Source organism: Gouania willdenowi, chromosome 21 (genome assembly GCF_900634775.1).
Source record: "Gouania willdenowi chromosome 21, fGouWil2.1, whole genome shotgun sequence".
NCBI classification, from domain to species: domain Eukaryota; kingdom Metazoa; phylum Chordata; class Actinopteri; order Blenniiformes; family Gobiesocidae; genus Gouania; species Gouania willdenowi.
The window spans coordinates 22113317-22140329 of record NC_041064.1 but is presented as its reverse complement, the minus strand read 5'-3'; the positions used below and the strand labels follow the sequence as shown (position 1 = coordinate 22140329).

General features: G+C 39.0%; 1 protein-coding gene across 2 annotated transcripts; it reads right to left on the bottom strand.

The window, feature by feature from the left end:
- Positions 1-459: 459 nt before the first annotated feature.
- Positions 460-27013, bottom strand: aff3 (AF4/FMR2 family, member 3). Of its 2 annotated transcripts, XM_028437050.1 has the most exons (18): positions 26818-27013; positions 19492-19566; positions 15076-15106; positions 14925-14982; positions 12939-12990; positions 11164-11198; positions 10797-10977; positions 6340-8229; positions 6136-6260; positions 5854-6019; positions 4757-4860; positions 4568-4634; positions 3349-3485; positions 3170-3241; positions 2971-3064; positions 2834-2883; positions 1258-1454; positions 460-1195 (listed from the first exon to the last, which is right to left on the bottom strand). In XM_028437050.1, the coding sequence occupies exons 1-18, from the start codon at positions 26887-26889 to the stop codon at positions 1074-1076; spliced, it is 3528 nt and encodes a 1175-aa protein (XP_028292851.1). In that variant the 5' UTR covers positions 26890-27013; the 3' UTR covers positions 460-1073. The 2 variants fall into 2 exon arrangements, with proteins under 2 accessions (XP_028292851.1, XP_028292852.1); XM_028437051.1 differs by lacking the exon at positions 26818-27013 and having other exon boundaries at positions 12935-12990; positions 19492-19541.

Here is a 27013-nt window from a genome sequence, read left to right as displayed (position 1 = left end):
GCAACTGGCGGCCCATGTCGTCCTCAGTCAAATTTTTTGCGGCCCCCAAAGCAAATCCCCCAAAATTGTAGATCAAGAAGTCGAAAGGAATGTGAAGCCCAACATAACACACGAAACAACTCCCAAAACACACAAATCGACAGAAAAATTCACAAAGTGCACAAGAAAATTTCCAACTGACTCATAAAACATAAAATGACAACAAAGACAGACATAACAACCACTTAAACAAACAAAATGACTACAAAAACACACAAAACATTACAAAATAGCTCCAAAGACACACAAGCTGTCAACAAAATTACACAAAAAGACAGGAAAATACATGAGAACGACGACAAAAATACAGAAAATGACAGAAAAATACACAAAATTAAGCAAGACCACAAAAAAACAACATAATGACCCCTTAAACACACAAAATGACATCAAAACCACAAAGACAAAAAAAAAAAAAATATGCACTGATTGCACTGATCACGATTTTGTGGCCCTCGCTGCGATATAGTTGCCCATCCCTGTGATATGTTTTTGCGCCCACATCAAACACATCTATGTTACTGGCACACGGAGCGAGCAGAGCCAAAAAACAAACATCAGTATCTTTTCTTTAAATTATTTTATCCTGTCATTTCAAGTTACACTCCCAAGGAGACAGAGTAGATTCCTTCAGAAAGGATCTTTCAATTTTGAAACAATGCTCTAGTACTTTACATTTGAGCCTTTTTTTTAAAAAAAACACAAAAAAAAACCAAACAAACAAAAGAAACAGATACTCCATCAAATATTGCACAGTAGAAACATACAAATTGAAAATATTTGGATACTTTGAGTAGAGGATTCAGACATGTTTGCTACTTTCAGATCAAGTCTTGTAAGCATGTTGATGTTGTTTTTTTTAACAGTTCATGGGCCTAAGGCAACTTTTGGCAAATTGAAGGCCTTATATTTATCCCTGCACAAGCTCCTGTCCTATTGTCTGCATAGAGATCCATATTTTGTCTCTTTTATAGAAATAAAACAAAAAAAAAAGAAGTTAAATCCAGTGAACGGTTGAGAAAATTCCTCATGAGTCAGTTAAGTTTGGCACTGATGCGAATCCACTGAAGAGCCTGTCTGGTGTATTGTACAGCGTGAGCAATGCTGCTGTGAAGAGTCAATGGCCCAGACAATGTATTCAAGTAGTTGAAGAACTCTGAAACATAAAAGAATGAATATTTAACTGCTTTAAAACACAGTTGTCTCCACTGTCAATACCTTTGCTCTCATTTGCGAGGTTGTCTGCCACTTCCCAGTACTCATAGCTGTACAGGACACTGTTGGTGATGTTCAGGTGGTTTGCTGCCATCTGGTGAATGCGTTGAGGAATGCTGATTGAAGAGCTGGTTCCCACATGAGAACCATGGCTGAGGTGTTTCGGATTAGGAGAAAATGAAGGCGGGCCTCCAGCACCCCTGGGATGAAAATATGAAAAAAGACAGTTTTAAAATATTAACCTATATCAAAAAATTAGCGACATTTAAGTAATGCTAAAGCCTTGTTAAAGCTGCTGGAAACTATTTTTTGTAATTAGATAAAGACATAGTGTAATCCACTTTGACCAAAAAAATCAAATACAATTTGTTTCAAAACAATGATGGAAAAGGTTGAAATTGCCACTTAAAAGTTTGTTTTAATTTCCACCCTAAACACTCCTTTTGTTGTCATTTTAATGCATTAGATTGTTGGATGCATATGTGTTTTTATTTAATTTTTTACATGGTTTCTTGTGTTTATTCAAAGCTGCAGTATGTAAGTTTTTTTTTTTGACATCATTTGGTCAAAAACCCATAATCATCTTTGAACATATTGTAATCCAAAATGTTCTGGTTGTACAGTGAATCTCTGCTCCTTCTCCTGGTCCTGTAATTGAGCTTTGGAAATCCAGGAGCACGACGTTGGACTTCAGCCAATCAGCGATCTTTCGACAAACACGTGTGCTCCTTGGGCTGGTTTAGGCGTTACTATTGGCTGCTCGACTGAAGTCAGGTGCGTTCATATACCAAGTGCAATGACTGAAGTCTCTATCGCAGCGTAAGGTACAACAGTTTTCCGGCAAATCAAGAGGAAAAAGGCAGACTGAGGTAAAGAAGAAACAGTTTCAAGGCACAAACACTGTGGAGGAACGGGCCGCTTTGCGTCCCTGTGACGCATGTACTGGTTTCAGAGGGAGAGTGAGAACAGACGGGATACATTATGTGTAAACCTAAGAGGAGCTTATCTAAGGTGAATTCATTTTACAGTCTGGAGGCGGGGTGATGGTTGTCAATCTGCCCTGAGCGGCTGGCCTCTGAGATCACAGCCACCTCTGTGAGCTTGTGGCGGGGACGAGCTTAATGTTCAGGGCAGTAACTACAGCGATACGTGCATTCATGTTAGAGTCTCCAAAACACAAGAAAAATCTCCGAGTTACAATACTTCCATGCATCCATCTCTGTGACTCCACATCCCACAATGCAATGCGCAAAACTTTTCCAATAATGTCAATAAACAGTGAAGCTCAAAACGAACTTCCCAACCTTATACATCATTTTCCTTCGGTTTATCGATCAATGAGGCCTACACTATATATTTATCTGATAAAACATTTTGTGTCCAGCAGCTTTAAAATTTTACTTGTGGAAAAAAATGTGGAATTTCCATAGTAATCATTCAGTAGCAAAATGCCTAGTGACATGTCATCATGAAATACAATTTTGTATATTTTGTTTACGGATGTCGTATAAAAAAAAATCCCTGAAAGTCCTTTGAATATCTTTATGGTATGCTTTATGATAAATTATGGTGCACCTACTTCCCTGAGTTGCTCCAACTGGACGGCATCGAAGGCACTTTGGGAGAACTCTGTAAAAACACCAAAGTCAGACTTGTTTAATCACTCACATCCAACATGTTTACGTACTTCTAATGTGTTTGTGACATGTCAGTTACCTTGAAATAGTCGAGCAGCACTTTGGAGTATTTCAGTGCATGGTCCTTTTTAAGCCGGAACATTTGCCAATAAAGTAGGGAAAGGCATCGAAAACTGTGGATACACATGAAACTCACATGGACCACAAATCAACCAAAAAAGGCAAGACTTTCAGGGTGAAGACAGATGTGGCATAAACACAGGAGATGAAATGCAAACCACAGAACCGCCAGCTGTTTGTCTTCCTGTCTCGCCCCGGGCCTCGAGTGGCTCTTCAGCCTCATGGCATACCTGTGGACATTCATAAACAAAGGTGAATGTTTGTTTCTCATCTTGGGTTCAACTAAAATTGTTCATAACTCTATACGTGTGAATAATGACATGGATGAGAATGGTACCTTATCAGCTCCACAGTCTCTGAGTACATGGTGTAAGGAGATTTCGCCTCCAGCGGCCCTTCCTCCATTGCTTTTCCACATTCCATGAAGGAGAGAGCCGCATCGATGTAGTTCACGGCCTTTCCCAGTTTATCCACCTGAATAGAAATTAATAAATAAAATAATCAGACGCAGGAAAGAAACAGACACTGGTGAACTTTTACGACAATAAAAACAGTTTAGCAGGGTTGGGGTCGATTCTCTTTCAGTAATTGTATTCGCGTTATTGATAAATAATTGCAATTATGGCGTAATTATATTTGTAGCTGTAATTGTAAACATCTGTAGCTGTTTTAAATATAATTGAATTGCAATTGCGTTTAGATAATTAACTTTGCAATTGTAATTGGCATGGAAATTATATATGAACTGCAATATAATTAAACGCAAAATTTAGAGCTCTATGGCTTACACACTGTATGTAGTTAACAATTATTAAAATATGTTTCATATCAAGTTTTTCCACTACCTGTCAGTTCTCATGAGCATTATTTTATTATTTATAAATTGAAATTGAGGGGTATACTGACAGAAAAAAGGCTCAGACGCCCACACCAAAGACATTAATAACAATATTTTTTATAGATAAGGAAGCCTAACAAGGCAACCAAGAGATGAAAAACAAATTACATGATAGATAATATTTTTTTTGTGTATTTTACAGCTGATTTAAGACATGGGTTTACACTGACCTGTTATCATAAGAGATGCTAACAGAAAGCTTACACAAGAGGAAGGTTGTGTTTTATATGCTTATTTATTAAAGGCTCAGTAATTGTGATTTATTGAATTTGAACTTTAGTAAGTGAAAATGCAATTATCAGGGGAAAAATTATAGTTGTAATTGGAAAAAAATGCCTGTCACCATAAACATAATTTAGTTTTAATTGAACATGGATAATCGAAGACCTAATTGCAATTGAAAAAATGTAATTGACCCCAACCCTGCAGTTTAGTGATCACCACTTGAATCGCTTTGGCCATTTGCCCACTCGCCAACATATTCTAATGATATATAGGTCATTTTTCATCAGATAAAGAGGCCATTTGCTTGAGAAATAATGTAAAAAGGTTGAAATTGAAAATGACTGGTTGTTTGTCCATATTGTGCCTGCTGGAATATGTTACATTTGAGTTTGTGTAAAAGATGGATTACAACAGACAAACATTTTAGACTCACCATTGCATCCGCTCGGTGCTTCATTCTTTTAGCTTCATGGAGGTAATATTCAGCATGGTGAGGACCACTGATACAGAAAAAGAACACATCACACATACTTTGTTTTGGTAGAGTTGACACATCTGTTGTCTTCTCATGAAAGAAACATGTAAAGTGATTTTTAGACAGTTTTTAGACACGTTTGCTTACATTTCATGGCTTGGTATGGACCCCCTGTGTCCTGCAGGGCCCCAAGACTCTGATGGCATATGGGATGGTCTTGAGACTTTGAAGCACTCCACCTCCATCTTGGGCTAAATCCACAAAACAGGTCAAAACTTCAAATGTTTACTAAAGAAAAATTTAGGAGTAGAGCATTGGTGTCAATAAGACCGAAGTATTAAAATAAAACTTAAAATTAAACAACTTGATGTTTTGTTAAGGGTTTGAAATAAATAATATATTTTGCTGAACTGTAAATAATTTATTTTATTTCTAACTACATTAAAAAACCACAACCCATAAAATATTATCGAAATATTGCACTATATACCTCAATTCATCATCATCTCACATCTATCTATCTATAAAAGCAAGGAATCTCTGTCTGTGGCTCAAATATCTCTGCGGTTCAGGGACAGACAGAGCTGAGACTTTCAACATGGCTGATGCTTGGTTCAAGGGTGTGCAACATCAGATTTGTTTGGACTGTAGTGATACCGTTAATGAATTATTTCATAAATGCAGCTTTGCAGAACAGCTCAATGTTAGGAATTTTGTTGATGATGTCACAGGTTCTCTTGAATAAAACAAGTTCCTTGCTGATGATGATGATGCCAGAGGTCCTCTCAGAGTCCCAAGCCCGGATAAAGGAGGAGGGTTGGACATTTTAGCTAGCAATTCCACCCCACATAAAAGTATTTTAATTAAATTTGATAATCAAATATTTAACAATACAGGGCAAAATGTATTTATGTGATGTGGGTCTAAAGCATCAAAGTCATGAAGTAATTAGATAAAAAACAGTAAGGTTTACCTGCTTTCTGTAAAGTGTCTTGCGATAACACGTGTTATGAATTGGCGCTATACAAATAAAGATCGATTAATTAGTGAAGTTATTTTGAGACGTAATGGCCTCTTCATGGCAAAATTAAAAAAAAAGAAAAAAGAAACAGAAGAAAGTTAATTTGCAGTTCTCTCTCTCTCTCTCTCTCTATTATAATAAATAACCAATTTCTCTGCTGTAATTTCTATGTATGTGTTAGCATCATATACAGCCTCTCTGTTAAATGTTATTGCAGCGTCACCTTTACAGCAGAATCTCCACCCTTGTCTCTGTTCTTGTGGGTGTTATGCTTCTCTGCGGTCTTTGGTTTTGAGGTAGACTTGGTGGCTTTAGGGCTCTGGTGCAAGGGAGACAACGGAGACACTGGAGACACTGGCCTCTTATTGTCCAAGTACTCCTCCAAGTATCTGCATGTGCACACACCAACCCACATCAATGTGATCACTTCCACATGGTAAGAAAAATGGTCAATGCCAATCACTCTCATTTATCTGAAAGTGTGTGACGAAGTGGTGCTGGTTACCCATTGTGTGTTGTCTCGGTCACAAAGTTTTCAGTTGGACGAGAGGAAGACTCTGAGTGGCCCAAGGGTTCGTTTCCATATGCAATGCTTCTTTTGCTTTCATTAAGTGGAGCACCATTCTCCAACTGGACAGAATAAAAACACCGTAAGAACTTTCACCTCACTGTTACTGTTACTAATGAAACCTGTTGACAAATGCTCTACCTTGCGCTTCCTTCTGCTGTCTTTTGTCAAAGTCTCAGGAGCAAACAAGTGTTTCATAGTTTCCCCTTCTTTGTCCTTGGTTGATGATGACGATGATGATGATGAGGGTTTTTTAAATGATGGCAAAGTTGTGTAGTCTGGGACCCTCTTGAGGAGACAGAGGTCTATGTGCACCACCAGATTTCTTAATCCTCGCTGAGTCGTAGGTGCAGCTTTGTCACCGCGTCCAAATGGGACCAGCGTGTAGAGTCTTTGTTGTCTCTCACTTTGCTGCCCGTCGATGGGGTTACCTGTTATTGAGTCTTGAGGATGCACCACTTTGGTCCTAATGGAATCCTGCCTACCTCGATCCTGAAGCCTTTTATCAGTGAGTCTCTTGTGCGACGTGGAGTCTGCTGGAACTTTGGCGATCGGAGCTTGATATTCAGGCTCAGAATCTGTATTGCAGGGGGAAGCTGATGATGATGATGATGATAGTGTTTGAGGTGAAGGAGAACGTAACAAAGGAGGAGGAGATGCTTCAGGCTGTAACTCTCTGTCCTTCTCTCTCCTTGCTCTGTTTCTTGTCCTCCCCTGATCAAGATGTTGCTGTGTGTTGGTGGGCGCCTGAGGTGTTTGCCATTCGTACCTGCGCTGGTGGTCTCTTTTCCTTCTGTTCCCTCCTTTATCTGTATCGTAGCCTTGAATGGGTTGATCTACTGCTCCCACCACTTGCTCTTCTACAGACAAACTTTGGATCCAATGACGTCTGCGTAGCTGCTCTTCCGCCAGCCTTCTGTCTTCCCTTCTCTCCTGGAATCCTTGTGGTTTATCCCTTTGTTTGTTGCGTATTTTCTTCTGTGCTTGGGTCAGATGAACACGTCTGTGGTAAATCTCTTGTTCTTTGCTCTGATGTTTTTCCTGGGGTGGATTTGTGTGAATAGCATGTGGAGATGTAAAGGTTGTTGCCTCCCAGGATTTGGATTGTCTTTTGTGGCTACTATCAGAATTAGATGGAGCTTTAGTGGAAGACTGCAAATGTGAACTGGGACCAGTGTTGGCGTCACAACATGTGGAAACTGGTTGCTTTGCCCTTGTGGGGCTCTGCTGAAATGGAGGCTTGTGGTTGGACCTGCTACTCTGGATTTGCTCAAAATGAGAAGGGTTTTTAGATCTGCTAACCTCATTAAACTGCTTTGAGCTTGGATGAGATTTAGGTGCTGTTTTAAATTTGTGGCTTTGGGTTTGATTAGAAGTGAAAACCACAGAGGACTTGGAATTGCTTTGGTAATGATCCTGTGTTGGTCGTGTCTTCGACCTGTGTGTATGCGTTGATTGACGATTACTTTTTAATTCATTCTTATTTACAGAGCCTGCCAACAAGTCATTGTATGGTTGAGGTTGTTTCCTCGGGGAACTGCTAGATCGACCTTGGTTTGTCCTGGTCTTGTTCTGAGCTTCGCGGTAATGACAAACCCTGGAGGGAGCACTAGGACTTGGACTTCTTGATGGCTCTCTTGGTATAGGGCTAGGGCTAAGACTAGTTCTTGAGCTCCCACATGGACTAGGGCAAACACTGAGAACTGGACTTGGGACTGGGCTGTGTCTGGGGCTGGGACTTAGGCATGTGCTGGTGAATGGACTTGGGCTTGGGCAGTAGCTGTAACTGGGGCTTGGTATGAGGCTGCTATTGCTGTAATTGAACTGTGGGCTGGGAATAGGACTTTGACTTGGACTGTACTCCTGATTGCTGTCCCAGGACCTGGCTGGCGATGGAGCTCTCTGGTTGAGGGGAGGGATCCGGCTTCCTGTGAAGTCCAGGGAGGGATCTTGTTCACTGGTGGCAGAACTTTTTCGTGATTTCTTCAGCCATTTATCCAACTGCCACTGAGGTTCAGAGGGCGGATCAGTCTTGGAAGAAAAAAAAAACAATATAAAGAGAATTATAAGGAAAGGTTTAAACATGTCCTCTTACTCAGAAAGAATGTCCTCAGAAAGAATCAATCGTATGAGGACCTGCATGGTCCAAAGCTAAAGGCAAGACACTGGACCAAAATGCATTAAGTCTTCTCTGGTTTTAAGTGTGATGCCACAATACTCATTGTGTCATAGTTTGTTGGGTATTGTGTTGGGGGGCTGTAAACCCATCAGAGGCCCATGTTGACCCTATTTCTCAGATGAAAGCGGACAATGGAGCAAAATAAAATTTACCAATAGTTTATGTTTCTTTTATTATGTCAATTGCCAATAACCTTGAGTTCTGCCATTCATGGGGATGTGATTTGATTATTTGTTGCATAACTAAACTATTTAATTTGTGTTTAAAAAATATCACATTATTGTAATTTATTAAACAATTTATCATCACCTACTTAAGTAATCTCCCCCTGGTATAAATAAAGTATTTCGGATTCTGACTCTGATTATAATATTGCTGACCAAATAAGTTCTTAAAATGAAAAAAATCCTATTAAATTTCTATATTCAACATTAGAAATATTTTGTTTGAGGGACGACATGTAAAATGTCGACTTTCAAGTTTTTGGAATCTATGTGTTGTAATTAAACATTTTACATGAAGCCATGAGAGTCCGTTTCATGTTTTTTTTTGTTGTTATAGTATTATTCAAGCAAATCCATTTTGATTTTTGTTTTTCATTTCCAAACTTAACACCATCCAGGGTAAAATTATCCCCGTTAAGACTGCATAATGTATACATACTTATTGTGTCTAAATAATTGTAATTATGTTCAAATGTTTAAATATTAATTCCTTACATCAAGGGTGAGATGAGTAACATAAATGTAGCACAAATAATTTGTGAGTTTGAAGTACTCGGGCTGTGGCAGCTGTATTATTATCTTTATTATTATATTATTACTACACAGACACACATTACATTCACAAAATTAAGTAACACACAGTCATATTGTACAAATTTAAATAACCCAAAAAAGTCTAAGTATGAGTCTACCGTGCAAAGAATATGTTACAATTAGCCTCACATCTCTAGCCTATGTAATTTATACCTAAATAATCACTTTCACTTTGTTGACCTGACACATGAACAAAATAACTTCCTTTTAACTCAACACATTTGCTTTACATTTACAGTAAATGCTTTTCACATTTTTATTCCATTCAGCCAACAAGTCATTTTTTTCAGTGTTGGAACTTATGCTCGAACATGATTTCAACCTGTTTAACAAGATTTCAATTTTCTTTTAAAAAAGAAAAAGCTAATACCACAATGTTAAATTAACCAAAATGCCATAAGCTATTGTACAATCTAAAAACAGTATAAGTGCACAAGTACTACATTGACTCATCTACAAAGAAAAATAGTTAGGCAGCAAATGATGAGACTGAAATGTGACTCAGGTCTAAAGTGTCCCAAAATCTAAACTGGCATTCCAGTCTACATTCCACCCATTTATCATGACTCAGTGCTTACAGTAGCTCATCAGGAACATCAAACCATTCAGTGTTTTATAGAAGAGGCTTTATAGTGGTAAGTAGTTTAAAAAAAAAAAAAAAAAGTACTCACAGCTTTAGGTAAAACTTCTTTCTTCTCTTCCTTGGTTCTAGCTTCTGGAGCTAAATTAAACCTCTACCCCTCAAGTCAAACAACCCCCCCCACCCCCTCCACACACACACACACACACACACACACACACACACACACACACACACACACACACACACACACACACACACACACACACACACACACACACACACACACACACACACACACACACACCTCACCCGCATCCCTCGCCCTTTTTCTGGAAGACACACTGCATCTCTTGTGCTGTCTCGGCCTCCCTCCTTTCAGTCCCTCCCTTCTCTCATACCTGGAACGCTGGACTTTCTGCCCTCACAACTCCAACCCCCATCCTTTCCTTGGGAGACATTTAAATGGTCCACGTAAATGAAAAACACATGGTGCACCCCCCCTCCCCACCATCCCCTCTATAGGGGCCTGATGTAGAGCATGTTCAGTAATACAGTCAGCTATGTCGTACAGAGCCTCCCATTCATAAAAACAGAGCAGGTTTTCCCTTCTCTGAGGTCACTATTGAACCTCTTCAACGCATTGAACACATCATCGTGATCAATGCTACGTAGGACACGATTCCTGTGAAAGTAACGAGTTGTGGATGTCAACATGAACTGGAGTCCTAATGGCCTCCGCCTCCTGAGGGCTTTGCTCTTTAGGATCCAGCCTGTTGACATGACACCAAGCTACTAATTCCCAAAGCTATCTCTGCTCTTCGCCCCCACCTTCCTTTTCTCTTTTTTCCAGCTTGCAGGCATTCCTCATTCCTCTATCCCTCCCCACACCTGCCATCAGCAGAGCCCACCACTCCCTGTGGAGAATTCACCCAAAGGCACACAAAGAGGAAAGCAAAGAGGAAAAACAAATCCACTCGGGAGCAGATAAAAGATTTGTCATTTTAGTAGAGTTGGGTACCTCTTTGACGTGGCATGGTGCAGCAGGGACGGCGGGGTCGGGGTGAGCTCGTGGACTCCGGCTGGGACTCCGGGAATGGAGGCTACTGCTACCAGACTCGCCGGTGAAGTCTGAGTCTGAGGAGTCTGAGCTGGAATGTCTCACCCGCCTGCTGTGTGTGTGCGCTCGCTGTCCTGACAGGCTGTCCGTCAACACACACACCAACATCAGAGAGGGGTCAGTGGACATACACACCCAGGAGGGGAGCATATATACACAGAAGCAGGGTTACTGGTTTTGTTCACACAGTTTAAATGCTTCAATGCTTTAAAAGCTACACAAAAGAGGATTCACTTTTTTTTTTTTTAAACACAAAGAAACACTATACCTGTTTCTGCCCCAGGATGTAGAATCATGAATGGCCTTTAGGGACAAAAACAAGAAAAAGCTTAGCACCTACAGGAGGAGCAAAGTGAAAACCTGAACTCTGGTTCTAGCCCATTTCTCATAACTAGTTTGTTTTTCTTCATATTTTTCAAACTGTTGGCCAGTGTTTGGCTTTGTCCTGCACACAAACCGTAACAATTTTCTTCTTCACAGTTTTGAATTCAAACACACACAAAGCTGTACGATGTTGTAAGGCTGCACGATTTTAGCTCAAAACTAAATCCCGTTTTTTTTTACTTTGAAAACTTGATTTTCAAATCTGATTTAGATTTTTTTCCCCTATAAAAAAAAAAAAAAAAAAAAAAAAGATCACTTTTAACTGAAAAAGTGAAAACAAATTTCCGTATTGGGGAAAAAGCAACTGCAAAGTTTTAACAAAGAATGTTAAATCCCCTGTGGGTTTGATAAAATGACAACCTGCCCAACCAAAAATTAATCTTTCAGCATTTTTAAAAAGAGAATCTTGCATTAGAAAAAATAAATCAGATTTCAATTTTATATCAATGATGGTTTGCAGCAAATTCAAATTCAGATCTGAACTTTCTGAGAGGGGTTTGCATGCATGATGTGCTGAGCTTTGTTGTGGTTTACTCTTGTCCAAAAACCTGAAAGGTGTCACAGTTTGTGATTCAAATTAAAAAAATAATTAAAAAACTCACACAGTCTGCTTGTCCAATCAGAGGTAGACTGAATAATTCACCCGATCTAATGAACTAACTGTAACCTTTCATGCTAAAACTTCAGGTTCATTTGGTTTCATTTGGTTAGACTGGCAGACTTATACATAAGGGTAAAGACGTGAGGGAGCTCAAAGTAATGCCACTGCTCCTCTCTGTTGTTGCCAGCTGGTCAAGATGGTTCAGATATGTGATGAGTAAACCAACAGGCACAGCTAACAGGATAATCTCTCTTTGGATGGCCAAGGACTCACAGGAGTGCCCTGCAAATTAATCAGGATGTGCTTAGATGAGCTGGAAGAGCACTACGTTTGAATTCTACTGTGGATCATACTAATATAGGCCTGCAAAGCGTTGGAATCATTTTGCAACAAAAGTTATTACCTGATGTTTTCTAAATGGCAGTGGCTATCTGTGCGGTTGGCGTATCAATATACCGACATTCTATCAGTACACAGCGCCCCTCATTGGCCAGTTTAGGTCACGTGTCAAAGACTAAACCTAACCGTAAACCTAACACTAACCCTATTCCTAAAAAAATATTGTGATATTGGGTTATAACCTAACCCAAACCCTAAACAAACCCCAAACCTTACCCTAACCCCAAACCTAATCCTAATCCTAACCCAAAGACGCTACGTACTTGTACTTCGGTAACCGTACCAATAGCACGGGGGTTGTACGTACGGCAACCACACAAATAGTCACTTTCTTTCTAAATTTACTCTCGCCTGTATGATTCCCCATCAATCTATTAAGTTTGTCATCAGCTACTAAATGCACTTAGGTTTGCTAATTAAAGGACATTCAATACATGCAGGGCAGCAGTCCTCCATTACTGGGAATGGACACACACACGTGCGCGTAAACTAAGACTAAACTGGCACGAGCTCAAACCTAAAACGTGTTTTAAAAAAATGATGTTAAATTCTATCAAAAAATAAATAAAATAAAATAACCGCATAATCTTGAGATTTATAATTGTGTTTCTTTCAGATGATGCTTTGAAACAATTGGACACAATATGGGTCTTACCCACCCCTTGAGTGTCGTCTTCATCACTGCTCAGCTTCAGATCATCTACAAGCATGCTGCAAACAAACAAACAGACAAACAATCCAAAACACACACTCATGCTTCAGCATTATGCAAACCCAATTTGTGTACCCTTCATTCTTTAGTCATTCTGTTTTAAAACCAAATCAAAATAATGAATAAACAGTGTGGTTATTTTGTTTTCCTGATTTATTACTCAAACAGAAATACAGAAAAAACAAAAACCAGATAAGCAGCATTTATCTGTTTTTTGTGGGTTTTTTTTTTTTTTTTTTTTAAACTTATTCTGTTTGTGTGATAGTTGGATATTTACGGGGAAATTAGAGCGAGAACTGAAGTCCGTTGCACCTGGTTTCCCTCCCCAGATCCTGGACCAGGTCTCCACACACAATAGGACTGTTTAGAATTTATTTCTTTTTATTATATATAAGTTTTCTGGTCCTGCTCATGTTTTCATGCAATCTGTGAATGTTTTAACTCATATAAAGTTGCTCACTTCTATGCATTTGCAGTGTTATGGTCCAAACAGAATCCAAATAAAACGGTGACTGACTAACAACAACTGTGAGGCTGGTGTGAGGAACTTTTACCATTTGACACTTTTGCAAAACCAATTACAGCTTTTTTGAGGGCAGTAAAAATGTTTATTTTGCACGTTATGAATACCGCTAACATCAGCCGTCAACACACATGAAAGTTGCTCACAAGAAACGACAAGCACCAGTAGATTCATTACACCACCTCTGGTTCCACATATCATGAGCATGTTTTACGTAACATCCATTTTCTGGTTTTAATTTATTAATGTATTAATAATGTTTCAATTAAGCGGTAATGGGACTTATGTGTTGCTTCTTTTTATGTCCAGACCGGGAGCAAAAGTCCGCCCAGTCACCAGATTATCTGGATACTATTAGGACCATAACACTGTTTGGTAAAGTTTGCAGATGTTCATAGATTTGGATTTCCAGCATCAATAACTCTTTAACAAAACGTCATCGACACACAAATTACACCTCTGCCATCAGTGTGAGGTAGACAATAATTACAAGATCATTTTTTATCAAACGTAGCAGAGTAAAAGTCTGTGTGTCCCCTGTGTGTGGAGAGATTAAAACATGAAGCTCTCGCCCTAGTTTCCCCGTAAATATCCAAATATCCCACAAACAGAACCAGATTTCATTTTAAAACAGAAAAACACTGCTTGTTTGGTTTTTGGTTTTTCCGTTTTCCTGTTTCTGTTTTTAAATTAATAAAACAAAAAAAAAAACATAGTTTTTTTCTATTTGGTTTTGAAACGAAATAACCAAAGAACGAAGGGTACACGGATTAAAGCCTTTCAATATGTCTGTTTGCAGCGTAACCCCTTACCTCAAGTGATTCAGAACTATCTTTCTACTTGTGCTGCTACTAGTTTTGGTCCTTCACTCCAATAAACACTTTCTGTTTCCCCCCCCTCTTCTTGCTGTCCTTTTGTAAAAAGATATTCTGGTTTTAAGGCCAAGGCTTTATCTAACAGTTCAAAAGCTTAATTATGTGTTACAGAAGGAGTTTGAGTACAAAAAGTGCTCAGTTTGTGAGAATAGTCATTTTTAAGGCCGGATTTCACACTTACATCTGAGAAAATGCATAATAATTTGCCACATACTTTGTGACCTTTGACCCTGAACATGTGCTTCATATTAAGATGTGCGTGTGGATTGTAAACAAACAAGAACACATTGGTCTTCTCTGACAGCTCACAGTAATCCTAAGAGACCTTTGACCCCGACCTCAAGCCTGTCCCCCTTTTAACGAACTACGTGCTTTAGCTTTATCTACATCTCTCATGCTTGAACTTTCTAAATGACAGTGCTGCAGTTAGTGTTTTAATGTGTGTCAGTCCATGTGCATGATGTATGTAAGTGTCCTAACACATAACACATGACACATAACCTCAGTGAATTGTGTTCATTCATCTTCCACTCACGATTTTTGAGGAGCCATGCAGGGGTGGCGGCTCATTCGCAGCTGAGTGTCTCCCCGACCTGATGAAGAGGTTGAGAAAGTGAGTTACCAAGGGAACCCCTCCGTGACAACATGAACCACGTGACACATGCCACTAATAGAGGAATACATACTTTGTCTTTGATGTGTCAGCTGTTTTGCATCCTGGAGCAAACAAACACAATATAGTAGTCATTTTTTTTTTCTGTTTAGAACATCACATTTATTTTTCATACACATGTAGGTTATAATCTATGTATCCTTCAGTCATTTTCAGACCATATCAAGTTGTATCCTATAGCCTAGGGATTTAGAATGTAAGACTTTGGGGTCAATACTGGTCTGTAACAGGGTCAGATTTGACCTGCAAAACTACATTGAAATGTACGGTGGCTGGGAAGTGTCAGGTGAATGCATTTACAGAAATGAACACAAATGCAAACAGGTCACAACACGAATGCAAACCGGCCACAACGGAAGTGTTTCCGACGGACCGGTATTACAGTCGGACAGTCGGACGGGTATTATGATATGATAGCCTGATATGAAAAATATAAGAGTATCCTAATCAACTTTCACTTACTTTCATACGCGTTTCGATGTCTTCTTCTTGTTCTTAACTGTTCTGGTGGGTTAAAAACATCCGCCAGAAACGTGTCCGTCTGTAATACCGGTCCGTTGGAAACACTTCCGTTGTGGCCATTTTGCATTCGTGTTGTGACCTTTTTGCATTTGTGTTCATTTCTTTAAATGCATTCACCTGACACTTCCCGACCACCGGGTTTCCACAACGGAAGTGTTTCCAACGGACCGGTTAAGAACAAGAAGAAGACATCAAAACGCGTATGAAAGTAAGTGAAAGTTGATTAGGATACTCTTATGTTTTTCATATCAGGCTATCATATCATAATACCCGTCCGACTGTCCGACTGTAATACCGGTCCGTCGGAAACACTTCCGTTGTGGCCGGTTTGCATTCGTGTTGTGACCTGTTTGCATTTGTGTTCGTTTCTGTAAATGCATTCACCTGACACTTCCCAGCCACCGTAGAAATGTGTAAAAACAGCAGAAAGTGCACAAAAAAATACAATGTCAAATATTTTTTCCGTTTGCAAGAAGCTGAGACCGTATGTGTTATGCGTTACTGTACTTCCAGTCCAGCCGTACAGTGTAGTGAACTTAAGCAAAAAAATAATAATACTGAGGCACAAAAAACATTTACAAAGCATTTATCTTTAAAGAAATGTATTAATATGTATTATCAATACATATTAGGATTAATGTTTAGTTGAAATTCAATATAATAATAATAATAATAATAATAATAATAATAATAATAATAATAATAATAATAACTAGATAGCGCAGATGCGTTTCGAGGGCGAAACGCCATTTTTGACCTTTGACCCAAGATGGCTGACTTCCTGTTTGGTTTTGGGCGGGGTCACAATGTAACTTTTTGCTCATTCTGGGGCGAAGACTACATGTGGCGATTTTCGTGCAAATCGGTCAGACCTGGCGGTCGTGTGGTTTCATCGTTTGTTTTGGCGGCGAAAACGCACGCTACGCTATGCTACGTGTGCGTTTTCTGTCCGTTTTTTTTCACGCCACCAAATTATCAAATTTTTCGCCAGGCCTGAGGTGCGTGCAAATTTCGGTGAGTTTTTGGGCATTTTTAGGGGGTCGAATTAGCGATCAAAGGCGGGCGGGGTATAATAATAATAATAATAGGAAATAAAAGCGAAAACAATAGGTTCCTCTGTCCCATTCTGGGACATCGGAACCTAATTAAAGCCGCGAGCGGCGTCATAGGTTCCGATGAAGCGGCCGGGGGCGGTAACCCACGGTCACGTATACCACTGTTGAGGATTTGGGAATTGGCCTGGAGTTGTTAGCGTTTTCGTATAACGGCGTAGTTATGGCAAAGGATTTTCCTGTGTCATGATAGGCCCCTCCCACTTTTCACAGCCTGCTCTATTTGCCATAGCAATGTGCTTCCATCTAATAAGATTCATCCTACAGTGTTATGAAGTCAACACGACATGTCGTCTTGCAGCTAGAGCTGCTGGCGTAGGACGGCCCAAGAAGCGGCGCCCTCTGAGAGCGCAAGGCATTGTGGGTGTTTTTGGTTATCGTTTGTTGTTTGGGGCTGTACGGTCATCATGTGTATCAAATATGAAGCAGTTTGAACTTTGCACTCTAGAGTTATAAGCGTTTTCGTATAACGGCGTAGTTATGGCGAGGGATTTTCATGTGTCATTATAGGCCCCTCCCACTGGCCATGATGGGTAATTTGGTCATCGAGCGTTGTTCATCGATGGACAATCATCGTGTGTATCAAATATGAAGCAGTTTGAACTTTGCATTGGAGCGGTATAAGCATTTTCCTATTATAGCGTGTTGATGGCGAAGAATTTTCCAGTGACATTTTAGGCCACTCCCACTGACCACAGTCTGTTGTTTCTTCAATAGGAATTTGCTACCCTCTGTGTAGGTTCATCCTACAGTGTTTTGAAGTCAACACGACATATCGTCTGTCCACTACAGCTGCTCGTGTAGGACGACCACAGAAGCGGCGCCCTCTGAGAACGCAAGGCATTGTGGGTAAATTGGTTATCGTTTGTTGTTTAGCTCTGGACAGTGATCGTGTGTATCAAATATGAAGCAGTTTGAACTTTGCACTCTAGAGTTATAAGCGTTTTCGTATAACGGCGTAGTTATGGCGAGGGATTTTCATGTGTCATTATAGGCCCCTCCCACTGGCCATGATGGGTAATTTGGTCATCGAGCGTTGTTCATGGATGGACAATCATCGTGTGTATCAAATATGAAGCAGTTTGAACTTTGCATTGAAGCGTTATAAGCATTTTCCTATTATAGCGTGCTGATGGCGAAGGATTCTCCCGTGTCATTATAGGCCCCTCCCACTGATCACAGCCTGTTTTTTCTTCCATAGCAATTTGCTACCCTCTGTGTAGGTTCATCCTACAGTGTTTTGAAGTCAACACGACATATCGTCTGTCCGCTACAGCTGCTCGTGTAGGCCGACCACAGAAGCGGCGCCCACTGAGAACGCAAGGCATTGTGGGTAAATTGGTTATCGTTTGTTGTTTAGCTCTGGACAGTGATCGTGTGTATCAAATATGAAGCAGTTTGAACTTTGCACTCTAGAGTTATAAGCGTTTTCGTATAACGGCGTAGTTATGGCGAGGGATTTTCCTGTGTCATGATAGGCCCCTCCCACTTTTCACAGCCTGCTCTATTTGCCATAGCAATGTGCTTCCATCTAATAAGATTCATCCTACAGTGTTTTGAAGTCAACACGACATATCGTCTGTCCGCTACAGCTGCTCGTGTAGGACGACCACAGAAGCGGCGCCCTCTGAGAACGCAAGGCATTGTGGGTAAATTGGTTATCGTTTGTTGTTTAGCTGTGGACAGTGATCGTGTGTATCAAATATGAAGCAGTTTGAACTTTGCATTCTAGAGTTATAAGCTTTTTCCTAGAACGGCGTCCTGTAAATGCTAACCGTGTACATGACCTTAAATGACACCGGTCGAAAACACAAGGCATGATGGGAAATGTTTCAAAGCAGTCATGACCAAGCTTGGGCACATGTCCTTTGTGTGAAATTTGAAGCTGATCGAAGTTTGTGTGTCAGAGTTATGTAGATTTGGAATTTTTTGCGTGCTAACGAAAATTAGCATTGCATTTTTGTGGCGGCGCCACGACCAAACCGTGACAGATACGAAAATTCTTTCGATAACTTTTCATCTTCAATGGGTCCTATGTGGTGTTGCCAAGTTTTAAGCGAATCGGATGAATCCCCTCAGACTAGATAGCGCAGATGCGTTTCGAGGGCGAAACGCCATTTTTGACCTTTGACCCAAGATGGCTGACTTCCTGTTTGGTTTTGGGCGGGGTCACAATGTAAGTTTTTGCTCATTCTGGGGCGAAGACTACATGTGGCGATTTTCGTGCAAATCGGTCAGACCTAGCGGTCGTGTGGTTGCATCGTTTGTTTTGGCGGCGAAAACGCGTGCGTTTTCTGTTTGTTTTTTTTCACGCCACCAAATTATCAAATTTTTCGCCAGGCCTGAGGTGCGTGCAAATTTCGGTGAGTTTTAGGGCATTTTTAGGGGGTCGAATTAGCGATCAAAGGCGGGCGGGGTATAATAATAATAATAGGAAATAAAAGCGAAAACAATAGGTTCCTCTGTCCCATTCTGGGACATCGGAACCTAATAATAATAATAATAATAATAATAATAATAATTCACTATAGGCTATATTCTCTCATATTTACTGAATGTTAATGACTATGCATTTCATAAAATAAATAAATAAATAATTTAAATGCTGTCCTTAAGTGAAACATGTTTTTTTATACTTGCCTAATGCAGTCTCTAGTAAATGTATTGTCACAGATATTTCATTGATATATATGTCTAAATATTAATGTATTATTTCATGTGTAGAACTCTGGACTGTAGATGGATTTTTACTTTTATTCCTCAAAGAAACTGTAAATATGATACATGTCGTGTACCTTTGAGTTGTAGAGGATTCGCTGGGCCTGGTCACCCGCTAAGGACTGCTGGGACGGCCAGGACTGACTCATGTCCTATGCAACAGAAGACAAGGTCAGAGGTTAACGGTAAGGTCAGCAACTTTGTCAATTCATCTAATTTTGGGTTGACTTATCTCTTCCTGTTCGCACAGAGGACACAGTTTGACAGCTGAATCTCATTATCACCTCTGCAGCAGTGTGTGTGTGTGTGTGTGTGTGTGTGTGTGTGTGTGTGAGCTTCAGTGTAGAGCGAGAAAGTTACGGCTCATCAGAGCTGCTGTGAACAGGCAGAGGCTACAGCTCCCTATTAGACTTGTAAATCGCCAGTTAATAATTATAGGTTGTAAGAAAAATGCATATTTCTTAAACTGACATTAAGTTGCATTCAGACAGATTTAGCTTTAAACACAAAACGCACAGAATTTCTGCAGCTACATGAAGACTAAGACAATGTTAAAACGTTTAATTCACATTTCAGCTCAGCTTTGTTTTCAGCTCAATTTCTACACTGTAAAGTTGTTCTCATCGACTTCTGATGCCAGTGTGGACCCAAAAACACTGCTAAAGTCACATTTCTGATATGGCTGAACACCATGAATAAATCGAAACAAAAACGGCGTCAAGCATGTCACTGTCTTCCTTCTCTGGTGAAGAAACACAAAATATCACAGTAAGAATGAAGTCAAAACACTTAAATATCAGAAACGTAACTTCAAACATTCTAAAGGATTCCCAATCCCATAATGCAATGCGTGAAACCTTTTCGAAGTCCAAGTCACATGACCATTTGTCAACAAACCCATTGTTTGTGATGAAGTCTTAAACAATCTTGCGAGTGGCAATTTTAACCTTTGACGTTTGTAGATTCTCCCGTTTTTTGAAGGAAAAACCTTTCAATTATTAATCACTGAGGCCTAAACCATGTCTTTATCTGCGTTATAAAAATATTAGTTCACAGCAGCTTTAATTTACTCATCGTTCAGTCTCATCATGGCTTTTTTAACATGTGGTTGTAGGTTTTATTCTGTTAAATCAGAGTTTTTCAACCTTGGGGTCGTGACCCCATGTGAGGTCGTCTGAAATGTCTAGTAATAATAAAATATTAAAAACTACTGGTTACATTTTTTCATGTTTTTTTTTTTTTTGCATTGTTTTTGCATTGTTTTTGCACAATACATAATTAAAGCATTTGCATTTGTCATCATGTACATGATAACAAAAAAACGTCCACCAAGCTCCCCGTTAAGCCCTTACATAATTAATAGAGTAAACAAATAATAATATAAAAGAATAAAAATAGTAAAACACCAGTAATACAAATATACAATGATGTAAAAAAAATGTGACTATTATATCACAGAAATAAATAATGATTATAGACCACATACTGTACATATAAATGTAGTTCAGATAAGAATCAGTATGAAAATATCTGAGCTAGTGCATATTGTCACTTGGTATTTTGTAAAACACTTACGGTCACCAAAAATGTGTGATATAAAAATGGGGTCACGGCAAGAAAAAGGTTGTGAGCTACTATGTTAAATAGTGAAAATGTATAAATGATGCATTGGGGTAACACTTTCCAGTTTATTAATAGGAAGAATATCTTAATTGTTAGCTTTTTGTATTCTGACTTTTTTTTCCCATGTACATAAACTGCAATATTGCACTTAAAAATAACCACTATATCTATGTAATATGTGTTATATTGTATATTTTGTATTCGTGGTTGGGAGTGTCCCTTTAATAAACAAAAGAAGGCACACGCTCTACACATCTGTGTCTTTGCTCACAATACTATCTCCACTGAGTAGATTAACTCACACTCAGACAAACCAGACCAGTTCGATGCTAAAATAAGAACTTGCTTCATTTATTAACCATAACAGCGTAATCCTTTCCCTCCCTCAGCAGCTTCCTGTTGCAGGACCGCAGGGTTTCTGTCTTTGATATCAAATAATGTGTGTGCTGGAGCTTGAGTGAAGTCTGCAAAAGGTCACGTTTTATGAGCACTGATGTGAGACTGGATTGGTGAGCGTGAGGTTTAGGGTTAGATGCTTGAGTGCAGATCAAGATTAGATGTGAAATGGTGATAAATGTGTACTCAGACTGTTACTGCCCTTACATGTGTCTGTTCAGGAGTAAAAGCATTGCTAAAAATTAGAGGTCGACTGATATATGGACTAAAGAAAAATACATATATACGTATATGTATTTCTGGACCATCACCAGCCCTCCCTAAGAAAGGGTAAGAAACACTTTATTATAAGGAGGATATAAAAAGAGAGGCAGTGCTACGCCTAAGTGAGGGGGAAGGGAACAGGGAGGAGAGACTCAAGGTAGGTAGTTGAATATTTTGAGATGTGTTGTTGTAGTTGTGTATATGGTGACAAGTGTGAAGCTTAGGTATAATAATGGTAGTGGCTGTGAACAGAGGGAAGGATTGAGTGGTTCTACCTAAAACAGGTATTTACTTTAAGCCGACTACTTGCACATTGTATATTGTATACTGTTGTCGTACTTTACTGCAACTTACCCGTCCTGTACTTATTGTTTTACGTGGTTGTGTACGGGTATATTTAAAGTTCAATAAATGTTAAGAGTTCTATTGGTGTATTTCATTTAATTTCTAATATATACATGTATATCATATGAGTGTTTCAATTGTCTTTCATAATCAGTGTGCTTTAAAAAAAAAGTATATCGGCTTCCAAAATCAGCTTTAGTCCAAAACACAAAAACATGTATTATTTGCTGAGAAATGGATGCGAACAATCCTAATGGTTTTCTATCCTGAGATTTTCAAATGAAAACTTGGGGGGGGAATGTTTAATTCATCCACAGAAATATACACATATACACGCTTTATGACATTTCTTTCAACCCTGCAGGTGACTCTTCATCCCCCCCCCCCTCCCCAAGCACTAAGCCCTGCAGGCTGAGGGTTTCCTCTCTCTGCTAAGCCTTTTACTTCATTATCTCTCCCTCCTCAGTCACCAAGGACACACCAGCAGAGCTCAGCCCCATCTCCTCCAGCCAACAACAACAAGGTCTCCCAGGTGGAGCGGTGAGCATGGCCATCTTCCTTTTATCCCAGTGTCTGATGCCTACGCTCACCATCTATGCTTTTTGCCTCACACCGGGGGGTGGGGGTCCCAAAGGAAGACATAAGGAAAAAGAAAAGGCAATGGGCAAACCTGGTTTCTCAAACCACTCCTTAATTATTTTTGCTTCGTAGGATTTTATTTTATTTCCTATCTCAAACACCTGCCGCCTTTGCAACTTCGGCTTCAGAACCTCTTCTCTTTGCTTTAACCCTTTAGTCTTATTGCCATCACCACAAAGTGGTCTGTGACAGCCCACCCTTACACTTGTTCATTATGATGCCTCATACATCAACTGTGCTCACGTTCCATTTCCTGCTGTCTGCAGGCAGGAGACGATAATATGACAAGATACAATGTCATTGCAGCAACCTATTAGTGCTTTTGTCATATAAAAACTCACATTTCAGACTTCTGAAATGGTCCTGCAAAGTTAAACTGATACGGACAACTGAAAAATATTACACTCTTTCAGGAGAAACAGAGAACAACCCTCTGTCACCAAATGTGACTTCCAATCCTTAACACACAATTGTTTTCCGATTATCGTTTCTATTAAGACGTTTCTAAAACTCTCTAAACAGTGAATTGATCAGTAAAATCCTCTGTTTATTATTGATTCATTCATTTTTAATGTCATTCCATCATTTACGCGTCCAATGACCTCAAGACACAATTTAAAAACTCAGCTTAACCCAAAAATATTGGAATATGTGGAAGGAAAGCTGAGTACAGTACGTGGAAGAAGCACATAAAAGAATAGGGAGAATCTAGCATTAGCATTAGTTTGTATTGGGCTGCCGTAAAGCAGTACGTCTTGCCACCGGGTCGGAGGCAGGGAAAGTTGCAAGTGCGGTTTTCTGGCCAGAGGCAGCAGGGAAACATGAAAGACCCCCCAATCCCCCCATAAACACTTGTATCACCCTCACAGTGACTACGAGAAGGATTTATTAAGGTGAAAAAGTTACTTAGTTCTGCTTTAACAAAGTCTGCATTTTTTGTTGCCAGCATTCCTTCTTAATCGCTGCTCTGCAGGGTTTCTCCATGTTTGCCTTTGGTCAGATGTTGCACATTCCACCCCTTTTGTGTGAGCGTGCACTGATTGAAAACTCTCAACAAGTTCATAACCAGCTTCATAGTACAGCTGATCTGGGATTGTGAATGTCTGGTTAGGTCAAGTCAGCTAACGGAGAGCTTTAATGTACAGGGCCCAGGACAGCCAAGTCAGCATTTCTGTTTTGATTTCTCTTTATTTAGTACTTTGTAGTTTTGAGTTATTGTAATAAATACTCCTGCCTGCTGCCTCCTTCACGCTCTGTATTTGGGTTCTAAACTTTACACGACCCCCTGACACACACACACACACAGGGCTCTCACAAGCACAATAACTAGTTGAGAGTTTAAAACTCATTGTTGACTCATCTCTCAAAAGGCTGCACAGCTGCTGACTGATTTTAAGAGACTGTTTCTAACCATGTCTTCCTTTTACTCTGTTCCGTTTCCTCCCTCACACCCCTTTCCTTTGACTCTTACTCACATTTACACTCACCCCTCAACAAAAACTGAGTGCTGTGTTGCTCTAATGTTAAGATAAAGGATATATTTTCTTTGCATTATTCAGCATCTGCGTGCGCGTTGCGTGCATGCTCTCTATTGCTTTAAGTTGGACTTTTTATGAATTTGTGCATAACAAATTAGCATATTGTACAACAAAATGAGTGTAAAAATGCAGCTACAAAGACAGATACAGCAGTGAATCAACATTTGTAGTTTGGCCTTGTTATGATCTTCATTGTAGCTTAAAACTCAATGATTTCTTACAGTGATATCTACTTCTCTTGAAAAGACACTGGTTTTGTATTTAATTTTGTGCCTAAATGCATGACAGCAAAGGCATTTCCAAAGCGGATGTGTGCAGTTCTGCATCCATCTATGCATGCGTTTTCTTTTGCATGCATGACTCACATCAAGCCTGAGACGCCGGAGTTCAAGTTTTCAGATGAAAGGCTGTGTTTACTGTGTCTGTTTAATACATCAACGGTGCAGTGATCAGGTTCAGGGTCTTAAATCCTCAAAACCAAACACGAAACACAGTCGGTATATCACCACTCAAAATTACACATGCACGTCTTCCTCTTATCAGAACACACTCACTGGCCCAGTACTCTGGATATCATAATGTGTGATGTGTTTCACACATCCGTACCCTCAAGCATCACAGATTTCTAGTGCAACACTCAGATGAATCAAACCTCCTGAGGGAACAAACAAACCACAACCTATTAAAACACTAGAGATGAGCAGCGTGTAAACCTTGTGGAGCACAAACCACCACCTGTTACATTCTTTGACTATCTGACCACTTTCAGGTTTTCAGTTATCATTCAAGCAAATTATGCACAGTTGAGTACAATATGGGTAAATAACTAACATGTTTCATAAAAGAGGCCTGAACTCTTTATTCATTAGCCACCTTATTATGGGGTGCCGATTGTAAAGTTGCCCATGCTGAAATGAGCAGCAACTTTCTGCAATATTTAGCAACAAAGCATGTTTAAAAATCCTATGTAATATTTTTTATGTTACTTTTGACCAGATTCACAGCAATAGCTGTGCAATTTGTGAAGTTTTTCTCTTGTAAAAACATAATATCAATGTTAAATCTAAATGCTAAATGCTCATTCTAAATGCTAAATGTTAAATCTAAATCTAAATGTTAAATCCAAATCTAAATGTTAAATCTAAATCTAAATGTTAAATCTAAATGTCACTGTTGAAACTAAATACTCAGCTTTTATGCAAATTCACTGTTTAGATTTAGCATTTAACATTTCGATTTAACATTTAAAATTGACATTTAACATTTAGATTTAGATTTAACATTTAGATTAAACATTTACATTTAACATTTAGTATCTAACATGTAGCATTTAGATCTAGATTAAACATTTATATTTAAATGTAACATTCAGATTTAGATTCAACATTTAGATTTAACACTTAGATCCCACATTTAGCATTTAGATCGAGATTTGACATGTACATTTCGGGGAACATTTAGATTTAACATTTAAAATTGACATTTAACATTTAGATTTAGATTTAGATTTAACATTTAGATTAAACATTTACATTTAACATTTAGTATCTAACATGTAGCATTTAGATCTAGATTTAACATTTATATTTAAATGTAACATTTAGATTTAGATTTAACATTTAGATTTAACATTTAGATCTAACATTTAGCATTTAGATCAAGATTTGACATTTATATTTAGGGGAACATTTAGATTTAGAGTTCATATTTAACATTTAGATTTACATTTAACATTGACATTTAACATTTAGATTTAGATTTAACAATTATATTCAAATGCTACATTTAGATTCAGATTTCATATTTAACATTGAGATTTCATATTTAACATTTAGATTTCATATTTAACATTTAGATTTAAAATCAACTTTGACAGTATATTTTCACAAGAAGGAAAATATCACAAATTTCACAAATATTGCTGTAAATTTGGTCAAAAGTAACATACATGGTTTGTTGCTAAATGTTACAAAAAGTTGCTGTTTATTTTAGCATGTGCAACTTTGCAATCAGCACCACATACCATACTGGGTACAACTAATGCAATTAATCAAGCATAATAATTGGGCATATTTCAATAAACTTAAACACAGCATCAGAATCTTTAAATGTAGGAGTTTTTGTGCTTCATTCAGATGGACTAATAGATCCACCCTGCAGAGTATCAGTGGTTCAGGCTATAGTGCTACTAGTAACTTACTGCATTCAAATGACCTTGAAGTGTCCATTAATGACCCCTGAAGGTTTAGGGGAGTCCAAAAGTACTTACAGAACCAGAGCCTATACTCTTTAATCATATAGGCTAGTCTATAGAAACTCCTCCAAATATGGGTAAGAAAACACTTACAATAAGCTCATGTTTTCTTCAGAATATTTTTTTAAAAGTAGTTGAGATCACAGGTTAAAACGGAATGCTGTTTATATTTTATAATTAAACATAAAATGATTGTAAACCTACTGAAATCAGAACATAGGAAATTCCTAAAAAGCATCGTAGATATGTAGGCAAAATTGTTGTGTTTTTTCTAAGCATGCACAACCACATATATCAAATCTCTACATGAAGTCGTGTTTATGCCATAATTTGTGTTTCCTCACCCGAGAATACAAGCATCGGAGCAGAAAGCACACCGTGGAAAGTTTCCCTTTGCCTCCCAGGACTGTAGGCATGGTTCCTGGGGAGTCAGTCCTCTCCTCCGGCGTCCATAGCAGTGAGGACCGGTCCTGATGGAGGCCAGCTTTGGATGACCGGACGGAGATGCTGGACGATCGGTGTCACGCGTGACGGAACCGA